Source organism: Portunus trituberculatus, chromosome 23 (genome assembly GCF_017591435.1).
Source record: "Portunus trituberculatus isolate SZX2019 chromosome 23, ASM1759143v1, whole genome shotgun sequence".
NCBI classification, from domain to species: Eukaryota; Metazoa; Arthropoda; class Malacostraca; order Decapoda; family Portunidae; genus Portunus; species Portunus trituberculatus.
Window position 1 is genome coordinate 12225801 of NC_059277.1, and position 11155 is coordinate 12236955.

The following is an 11155-nucleotide window of genomic DNA, read 5'->3' on the forward strand; positions in this document are numbered from 1 at the left end:
GTGTCCCTCGCATCATTCAAGAAATCCCTGTTGTTGTCATTTAATAATACTTGTGAGTTGTGACAAGCAGTTTTTCCTCACCAGTCACCGATGGAGGTCTTGTTGGTGATGGCTTCCACAGTCTCAATCGGCACGGCCTTGTTGTGTTTGTGCATGGCCCGGGGACGCAGGCCGGGGAGTGTGAAGAGAGCAATGCGGTACAAGAGCAGACCTCCCAGCAGGATGGCCAGGATCACATACCAGAACCAAACTGTGATGAACACCTGCAGCAAAAATTAAAATAAATCTTGTTACTTACAGTCTCTGCCTATTATTATCCAAACATCAACTCTCAAACACGAGTAGTCATAAGACCAACAACGTGTTTACTTGACATGCCAAAATAATACAGACCATCTTTTCATTTAGGGATAAACAACAGAGTACAGAAATTTATAGATAATATTTGAGCAGTATTTCTTGTCATTTATCTTATATAAGAAAGATAACTTAGAATGTATTAAAATCTGTTCATAAAGAACATAAAGAAGATAAACACAAATCTCTCTTTGTGACTTAAAAAACTAGAAAATATCTCCCAGTAACCACAAGAGGCATCACATCAGTCTAATATTCTGCCTCACAGTGACCCAAGTGTGACACACCTCAGGCAGCAGCTGTCTGTTTTGCCCAATGGTGACCCACCAATAGTTACTTGCTACAAAGGTGGTCGCAGTGACATGCACCAATGTGTGTCCATACATTACAAACTATTTGAAGATACTATAAAGCTGAGAAGTTAGTGAAATCACAATAATCCCACTTTTTTGACAAACAATAGATCACAGTGATGGTGTTGCCACAGTGATTGACAAGTGACAACCCTTCATAAGGCTCTTTGTACTATATCAAATCATAAACTCCCTTTCACTACAACTGTTCAGCTTGCAGTGACCTAAATAAAAATGCTGCATCACCATTCACCTCACCGAGAGGCTCGACTCACCTTCTCGTTGAGGATGTTGAGGGGCAGCAGACAGAAGGCGTCGTGGCGCTCCAGAGTGCCTGAAGGACCAAACTTGTGAAAGTAGCACTTGGTCATGCGAGGGAACACAAAGATCATGGGATCAACACGTTCCGTCTGATCCATCTCCGAGTACTCCACAACCTGGGGATACAATGTTACTGTTTCAACACAGTTTGCTCACTGTCATCATGACACTCCTTGACAAATACGTTCTGACAAAGCCTCCTCATCCACCTGACGTCATCATCTTATGAGCTAACTGTTAACACTGATTAATGCACAGTAGCCTTCCAGTAATCAGCAGCACTTTCAATCCTGCACTGTATTATGTATGTTCCACAATTAACACTCATGACTGACACTTCTAACTTGTTGTACTACAAAGGAAAAGATCTTAAAATGCTCTACACTGTTTTCAAAGACCCAAAATGTAATTGATCATAATGACAAGTAACAGCAGAATAATAATCCCTTACCCTGGGACCATATGTGAGGAACTCTCCTCCCAGGAAAGCGTCGATGAGGAAGAGCTGGCCGACTATGTTGATGAAACACAGAAGCTCACAGAACCAGTACTTGAATACGTAGCCATTGTGCATCTGGAATAAAACCTTCCTTTGATCAACTGCAATACTACATACAAAACTGCAGAAGTGGTAACTTAGTGAGACAAAAACTGGATTCAGTAAATAGTGATGGTGTTAATCAGTTTCAACTGATATAATAGATACCATCATAAAATATGTAAAATTAGTCAAGTGGAGGAAAAGTCAACAATACAGGTGTAGAGGAGTACAAGTGTAGTATCTAGATCACTCCTGTGTAAGCTTAAAATTAATGTATCAACTCAACAAGTCAATTGTTGAGCTTTGCTTCAGATCTTCATGTGGCACTTCACAAAACGTGCTGCCTCACACAAGGCCTCCACTCACCCGAATGTGCTTCACAATGTAGTCAATGATGACCTTCTTGCGAGATGACACCTCTTCCTCCTTGTGCAGGCCGGGGTTGAGGCCATCCCCGATGGTGCGCATGAGGCCGCCTTCACAGTTGTTCCAGACAAACTTTGGCGCGTAGCAAAGAGCCGCCTGAAAACAGTGTACCGCTTAGTCATCTCCCTTTCTAGACAGTATTTATATCATCACATCTGATGCACATCTACTGACATTATCTCAACATCTAGGCAAGGTAACACACCTGCACCAAAACACATCACATCACACTTCTATAGACCTGCCTTTGGCTTGAGGTAATTGACTTTTTCATCAGTATATTACTGAAGAAGTTCACAACTGCTTACAAGATGAGGTAATTAAATTTTTTTAAATAAATACAAAATAAAACCCTAACAAAAGTGAATAGAAATGCTAATGTGCAACTGAGAAGTAGCAAAAGAGGAGCAATCAGAACTCACTGCTGCACTCACCTGGAAGAACAGGAAGAAAACGACCCACTGGTAATAGTTGTGGAAGCGCCACTTGGCCTCCATCTCCTCCTCATCGTAGGCTGCAGGCGGCCCCACACCAGGCTGGGCCCCGATCATCCCACTCTCTCTGTGAAAAGGAGACAGACTCGTCACTGGGAGCAATGTTTCACCACAAGGCCAAAGCCTGCACATCCTCCACACCACACCCTGCTCTCTCACATCTTGCCTTTTATTTCAACTACGTTTCTGACTCCAATAATAAACAGTTTACTGGCTGCAGCACAAGGTAATAGGTTTATAATTATTTTTATCCCTTAATATAATCACAAATTTTAGTAAATACGTAAATACGGAAAGTGTGTGTGTGTGTGTGTGTGTGTAATTTTTCACCATGGTCGCCTGCTGGTCACCCAGCCAGTCTTCCCCATTATGAAGCGAGCTCAGAGCTCATAGACCGATCTTTGGGTAGGACTGAGACCACAGCACACCCCACACACTGGGAAAGCGAGGCCACAATCCCTCGAGTTACATCCCGTACCTATTTACTGCTAGGTGAATAGGGGCTACACATTAAGAGGCTTGCCCATTTGCCTCACCGCCTACGGGACTTGAACCCGGACCCTCTTGATTGTGAGTAGAGCGTGCTAACTAGAACCACGAAAGAAAAGAAAACTTCAATAACTACAGCCATGCAATTACCATAAGTGTGGCACAGAGGAGTTTCAAAGCATGAACCAATATCTTAAAACATTCTGAGATATCTGAACCAATATCTTTAAAACATTCTGGGGTATCTGGACCAATATCTTAAAACATTGTGTTATCTGGACCAAATAAAATGTGACACCAAAGCATTTCAAAGCACAGTCTGGTATCTTAAAAACATTCAGGGTGTATCTGGTCCAGTATCTTAAAAACATTCTGGTGTATCTGGACCAAGAGGGAGAAAAATACATATCTGCATTCAAATAACACCACAAGAAACCAGTGATTTGCCCACCAATCATCACATCACTTAGCTACTCAACTGGCTAGTGTTCAGAGCGCACACATCCTGCATTCTAACATAAGAGTTGTAGTGTGTGGCAGTAAAAAAAGTAAGTTTCCGTTGTATAAAAATTGATGCAGAAAAAAAAAAAAAAAGAGAAAGAGAAAAGCGTATCGTTAAAGCAGTGGAGTTGTAGTGTGTGGCAATTACAAAGACCATTGCTGATAAAAATTTAAGTTTCCGTTGAATAAAAATTGATACAAAAAAAAAGGAAGAAAATGAAAGAGAAAGAGAAAAGTGTATCATTAAAACAGTGGAATTGTAGTGTGAGGCAGTTATAAAGACCACTGATGATAAAATATAAGTGTTTGTTGTATGAAAAGTGACTGATGCAGAAAAAAAGGAAGAAAAATGAAAGAGGAGAGGAAATTGTATCGTTCAAACAGTGAATATGGGAGTCAATGGAAACAGGCTGAAGAAAATTAATCCCTTCAGTACTATACATTTTCATATTCATTTTGGTTACTTTTTGGCGATTTTATGCAGCTTCAGAAACTTATGCGAGGGATTAAAATAGTGAAGACTGTGACCATTATTCTTCTGACCTCCAATAAACTCTTCCTTATGTAAATAAAATTGTTTACATACTTAATATTAATAGTCAAGGTAAAAATGCATCCCAGTACTGAAAATGTTGAGAACTACAGTGTGTGTGTGTGTGTGTGTGTGTGTGTGTGTGTGTGTGTGTGTGTGTGTGTGTGTGTGTGTGTGTGTGTGTGTGTGTGTGTGTTTGAAGATTGGGTTGTCACTCCCCAATACTTTATCACAGAAACAAAGGCCAGTCTTCAGAAACTCCTTACTCTCTCACCACGACCATTTCCAAAGATTAACCACATTCTCAAGAGTCCTCCTCCTTTTAAGCACCTAGAAATCTTGTTAACCTTCCACTAGAACCACAGAAGCAATATAAAAGACTCATAACTTTAACTGGAGAGCCTTTGGAATATGTGGAGGTGGTGCAATGTACACAACCATCCACTAGAACAACTGAAACATCATTAAACACTCATAACTTTAACTAGTGCCTTTAGAATGTGGAGAAAGAATAGAGACCTTTTAAAATATACAGGAGGTGCACCATATAAGTAACCTTCCACTAGAATAAGAGAAGTATCATTAAAAACACTCATAACTTTAACTAGAGCCTTTGGAATGTAGAGGAACCTTTAAAATATAAAGGAGGTGCAGCATTTTAGTAACCTTCCACTAGAACCACAGAAACATCACTAAAGACACTCATAATTTTAACTAGAGCTTTTGGAATGTAGAGGAACCTTTTAAAATATACAGGAGGTGCAGCGTTTAAGTAACCGTCCACTAGAACAACAAAAGCATCACTAAAAACACTCATAACTTCAACTAGAGCCTTTGGAATATAGAGGAGGTGCAGTTTAGGGGTGTTTCAGAATAAAGCCTTAAGTAATGATGCCCCACAACCAGGCAGCAGCAGCAGCAGCAGGAATCTTGCTATAAGGCTACATAATGGTGATGTGATTAGTGCACCAAGTCTACGTAGGGTCAGTATAAGACGTATGTGTGTGTGGTAGAATCAAAGTTGTAGAGAGAGAGAGAGAGAGAGAGAGAGAGAGAGAGAGAGAGAGAGAGAGAGAGAGAGAGAGAGCCCAATTCTGTAAAAAATAATAAAAAATGGAACTACAAAAAGAAAAGATGTTTTTTTTTTCACTAGTATCATGGTGTGACTTCTTAACCCACCTCCCTCTCCTCTCTCTCTCTCTCTCTTTAAAGCTCTCTATTAACTCCTTTTTTTTTTACGTCAGAGGGTAAAGTTGGCCAAGCTTCTAGACTCATTCACTTTAAAAAGCTCATCTGACATCTTAAAGCTCTCTTGACTCAATAACAACCTTTTCAATAACCTCAGAGCTGTCTATTAACTCAAACAAAAAGCTCACTTCTCAAAAAGCTCACCTAACCTTCCTTAAAAGCTCCCTGACTCAAATAATAAGATTTTCTAAACTTCAAAGCTCTTTATTAACTCTTTCAAATAAGAAAGCACACTGAACCTTCTCTTAAAGCTCTCTCTCGACTCATTCCCATTAAAAAGCTCATCACACCTTCTGTAAAAGCTCGCCTGATTCATATTATAAGCTTTTCTAAACTTTAAAGCCTTCTGTTAACTCATTCAAACGAAAAGCTCATTGAACCTTCTCTTAAATCTCCATCTTGACTCGTTCAAACTATAAAGCTCACCTAGCCTTCTTTAAAAGCTCCCTGGCTCCAACAACAAACCTTTCTATAACCTCAAAGCTCTTTTATTAACGCCTTCAAACAAAAAGCTCGTTGAAACTTCTCTACCTAAAAGCTCTCTAGACTCATTCACATCGTCTCACTCAAAATATAAGCTTTTCCAAACTTTAAAGCTTTCTATTAACTTGAACAAAAAAGCTCACTGAACCTTCTCTTAAAGCTCCGTCTTGACTCCCCACACTAAAAAGCTCACCAAACTCAAATTATATCCACTTTAACAATCTCAAAGCTCTTTCTAAATTCCTTCAAATATATAAGCACATCAAACCTTCTCTACCTAAAAGCTCTATTGACTCGTTCACATTAAAAAGCTCGCCTGACTTCTAAAACTTCCCAAATAATTCTTCTAGTATAACGTCACAGCTCCCTATTGCTTCATTTAAACTGTGGTCTTGTCTCATCTCAAAGCTCTCTGTTACCTGCACTGCCGTAGTCTTTGCCATTAATCTCTCTCCTTATACAAGAAAATTATTATGCATATTTCACAATTAATTTAGTAATGTTCCTGTAATAAGAGTCGAGATGTCTGTGTTCTCCGTCTCTCCCTGATTGGCTTAACCTCTTTCAGTACTGGGGCACATTTTTACCTTGAGTTTTGTGTATAATTAGACCATTTTATTGACATTAGGAAGGGTCTACGGAGGTCAGAAGATCACTATTTTAAATCCCTTACGCAAGTTTCTGAAGCTGTTTAAAATCACCGAATAGAATGAATATGTAAATGTGTCATGGTACTGAAGGGGTTAAAGGAATAATGTTAGGTGGGCTAATTCAATGAAAACCACATTGGAATATTATCAGAAAAGGACCAAGGGAGTAATTATTAAGGACACCAAACCGAGACACCATAGAGAAAACTAACGGGTTTTCTTGTTTTCATTTTTTTATCATATTTATTTCATTTATTCATTTATTTATTACTTTTTTGTGGTGGGCCAAGATTTACTGCATTCATAATTTAGACAACTTATAAACAGATAAAAGAAAAAATAAAATAAATAAAAATAAATGGATATATAAACTAAATAAATAAATGAAAATAAATCAAATCAAATCAATAAATAAAGAAATAAGAATAAGAATACTCTCCATTAGTCCCAATACAATTAGTCTAAACAATAAAGGAAACAGTACTTGGTAACTAACAGGCCACAAAACAACACAAAGCCACACTAAGTCAATAAGCCTACATGTGTAATGCACAACTGCCTACTTAAGCCTAACCATCTTGCCTCTTCCAGTCCTCTTGTTACTTTGTCCTGCTATGGTTTCACTCACTTGAGGTTGCTTACTACTACTACTAGTCTGCCTACTCTAAAAATGGGTCCTGGCTTTAAAATAATGTAGCTTATTGATAACGTAATTGATTTGATGTGAATAATACTTGTTTTTTTGTTGTTAATGCACTTACTAAAAGGACAGCTCACAGTTTTCCTCAAGATCTGACAACCACTCATTCCCTGAGACACCACTGAAACTGAGACCCAGGAGCCACTTAAGACAGATTATACTACTACTACTACTATTACAACAACTACTACTACTACTACCACTATTTCTCCTTCTTTATTGAGTTTATTCCCTTCCTTCTGTCAATCACTGGTCACTTTACATAAATTTGTCTTTTCCTCACCTATACATCAAGAACTTTACTTATTTCCTATATTTCATAATATTGTCTACTTCCTTTCTTTCCCCCTTACTCTCTCGGAACTGCTCGGGGCCTGGCATCTGAGTGGGTCTTTTTTGTTTAGTCGTTTTTGTTGTCCTTAGCCAGATTTCCCCTTTTACATATAAAAAGAAATACAGACTTAATACCAAGGTGATTCCTCCATCCTCTTCTTCTTGTCTTCTGTAACATTTCTTTCTCACCTTATTTATTCTTTTGTGCTATGAAATGCTGCTATATCTTAATTCTTAAATGCTAGACTCATCCCTCTCTCTCTCTCTGTGTGTTTTTTCTGTGTCTGTCTGTCTGTTTCATTTTTTTCTGTCTGCTCTTTTCAGTTTCTGTCCCTGTCCCTGTCTCTCTCTCTCTCTCTCTCTCTCTCAATCTATGCAGTCTTATCTTTCATTTAGTATATCTCTTCCCTCATCTACTTCCATCTCTCCTTCTCTTTCTATTCAATCTTTCATTTAGCAAGCCTCTTCAACCATCTACTTCTATTTCTACCCTTCATCTCTTTTCCTCTTTCTATTCCATCTTTCATTTGACATGCCTTATCTTCTATCTACTTCTATCTTTACCCTTCATCTCTTTTTAATCATCTCCCCAGTTCTTCGATCCTTTCTCCACCCTGTCTTGCCTTATTTCACTCATCTCCACCTATCAATCCTTTGCCAGCACACTATTTGCCCTCTTCCTTTAAATCTCCCACCTTTTGCACCATCTCCTTGGATCAGGTTCAGTAATGTTAGTGGTGAGTCAATAGAGAGCTTTAAAAGATTAGGTAAATTTATGGATGGGGATGATATATGGAATTAAGTAGCTTTGCTCATACAGGGACTGCCACGTGTAGGCCTAACATCCTCTTGCAACTTTCCAAATTTGTTGTTCTCTTTATTTATACCATATGGGCATTTCACAGGCATTTATGGGCTAAAGGGAATACTTTTTGAGGTACCTCCTATCTAAAAGCCCACCCGCTAAGAAACCATTGCCCTGAGTGAGGAAGCCCAACCTACACATGGACCATGGACAGAATTTGAACCAGTGCGCTTGGAGACCCCTCTGACACCAAAGCACGCATGGTTCCACTGTACCACGGCGGCCCCTAAATTTTGCATCATCTCAGACTCCAGTGAGAGTTAAGTTGTTTTCAAATGACACTAAGCAATACAAATACGAGGTGACTTTTACAAATTCTACGTTTCTTTATCATTTAGTGGGGTTACCAGCATAGTTACCACAAATCCTCAATACTATAGAGAGGGACAAATTGAAATACATTAGCCACTGCATTAAGACTCACACTACAGCATCCTTGTGTTGTATTATAATGGACATATTTTTCTCTAACAGCTGTACATGGGTAGGTATTGTCAGGTATCAGTATTCTGGGAGGATATGCATTGAAGCACACTTGGTACAGCATCCTTGTGTTGTAAGTTGGCGCATTCTGTTCTGATGCAACACCCATACAGTGATGCAATAATTGTTTTCCTGTTTAAACTTGTTCGAGTAAAAAAAAAAAAAAAAAAAAATTGGGGAAAAAAAGTAATGGCTTTCCTCCTAAGCCTCCTTGAAATTCGTAGTAATAACACAGTAGTAGTAGTAGTAATAATAATAATAATAATAATAATAATAATAATAATAATAATAATAATAATAATAATACATGTGGAAAATGGTCTCCTGTAAAAATTGGAATATACGACTAAAAGTTAATAAATGAAATAGACAAATCAAACGCTTGGTGTGTGTGTGTGTGTGTGTGTGTGTGTGTGTGTGTGTGTGTGTGTGTGTGTGTACCTTCCGTGAAAACAAGAATTAATAAGTAGAAATAACAGTATTCCTTTTGTCTAACCATTTACCCATTGCCCATATGAACTGCTTCCCACTCACCGATGAGAAACAAAAGTCAAATGAGGTGTGGGTTTGTGGTTTCGAAAAATTGCTACTTTACGAAAATTCAGTCACACACACACACACACCGGAAAAAAATCGAAAAATGTGATGTGGAAAAAATCTACAATAATAATAATAGTAATACTTCATAATAATAATAATAATAATAATAATAATAATAATAATAATAATACGGCTTGCAAAAAAAAAAAAAAAAAAATGTAGCGGACCGAAAATTTTGCGCCTTCACTGATACAAACCTCCCCGCCCACGCTCCGGCCACCCCACCCATTAACCCCCCCAAAAATATATAAATAAATAAATTAATTAAAAAATAAACAAATAAAATAAAATATATAATTATCAATACTAAAATAGAGAAATAATAAAAACCCATTCTGTAGTATTGCATAGCAGGAAGGAGAAAACCACTAAAACAAAATCTAGAAAATCCAGAGATAGAAGTAATATTGCAGTGAACGTGCTGCTGCTACTACAACAATAATTACTACTACTACAACAATAACTACTACTACTACAATAATACCTACTACCACTGCAAATAACAATAATAGAACACGAAACAAGGACAAACCATTAAGTAACACCAGTCCTGGAATACAAAACCTGCTAATATAACCACTACCACAACTACTACTAATAATAATAATAATAAAACACACAAAACAAGGGCAAACCACAATACCAGCACTACAACACAACCAGCCAATACAACCACCACCGCTACCACTACAACTACTAGTCTACTACTAATAATAAAACACACAAAACAATGGCAAACCACAAATATCAGTACTTAACAAACCCAGCTTATACAACCACCACTACCACTACACCTGAAACAAGCTGGGCAGGAAGGAAGGAAGGACATTGAAAGCAGGCAAAGGAGTGAGGTAAAGAGTCAGTCCAGGCAAGTAGGCAATGCGCGAGTCCATACCGTAAGTAGTAATCCTGTATAGTGAACGTCGAGTGTATCCAGCAGTAGGTGTTGATGACATTGCCCTGGCTGAGGCCGGTGATGCAGTCTATGGGGTTACCAAAGAACTCAGCGGCAGTGAGCAGGACAGAGGCTCCGATCAATACTACCACCGTGAATTGGTAGTGCAGGCGGAAGATAGAGCTCTCGTTGACACATTCCCCCCGGGCCAGGTACGCCTTCAGTCCTCCCAGGTACTTGATCGCCGACATCTTGCACTGTCCTCAATGCTCCGCCGGTAACAGGCCAAAAAATTTTATCGGTATCCCTTCAAAAACGCAATCCAAACCGGAGATATTGATAAAAATACCCCCAAAGAATTGCCGTTTCCTTTTCCTGGGTGATTTTTAAGTAAAGTTCTTCCCTCTGGCTTCCTCCCACGGGCGAATCTCCACGAATAATGACAAATATTCCTCAAATCGTCTCCTTTTGCTGGTAATCCAACAAAACGGAGCGTCGTAGCCTCCCTCCCACCACTCGGCTTCACACTGGCCCAGGGAGCGTCCTCAACCCTCACTGCTGGTCACCCCACGCCCGCCACTCGAAACCCGGACCGTCTCTCCCTGCGGTATGCCAAGCCTTTCTAATCCGAGACTGACAAAATGGGCGGTGCTTCCACGAGCCCCCACACCTGCCAACATGAAGCGCATTGAAGTCCTAGGCTATTTTCTTGCTTATTTCTCCATGTTTCGTAGTGTGAGCGTATGCTTGTGTGTCAGTATATGCATGGTGGTGTTGTATTGTCCGCCTGCAGTCAGGGAGTCCAGGATAAGTGGTCTTTGTTTAAGTGAGCATTGGCAAGCCTGAAATTTTGCCCATTAAGGACCTACTCTCGCACGGGGTTC

At 39.2% G+C, this 11155-nt stretch overlaps 1 protein-coding gene across 1 annotated transcript in view; it reads right to left on the bottom strand.

The window, feature by feature from the left end:
* The window catches only part of LOC123507802 (innexin inx1-like), a 14910-nt gene extending 4097 nt beyond the window's left edge, over positions 1 to 10813 (bottom strand). Inside the window, exons 1-6 of the mRNA XM_045261006.1 lie at positions 10272 to 10813; positions 2433 to 2559; positions 1939 to 2094; positions 1483 to 1605; positions 986 to 1147; positions 82 to 263 (exon numbers count right to left, since the gene is read on the bottom strand). Of these exons, the coding sequence (XP_045116941.1) occupies positions 82 to 263; positions 986 to 1147; positions 1483 to 1605; positions 1939 to 2094; positions 2433 to 2559; positions 10272 to 10522 (1001 nt within the window). The 5' untranslated portion in view covers positions 10523 to 10813. The remainder of the gene's footprint in view (positions 1 to 81; positions 264 to 985; positions 1148 to 1482; positions 1606 to 1938; positions 2095 to 2432; positions 2560 to 10271) is intronic.
* Between the last annotated feature and the right edge of the window lie 342 nt (positions 10814 to 11155).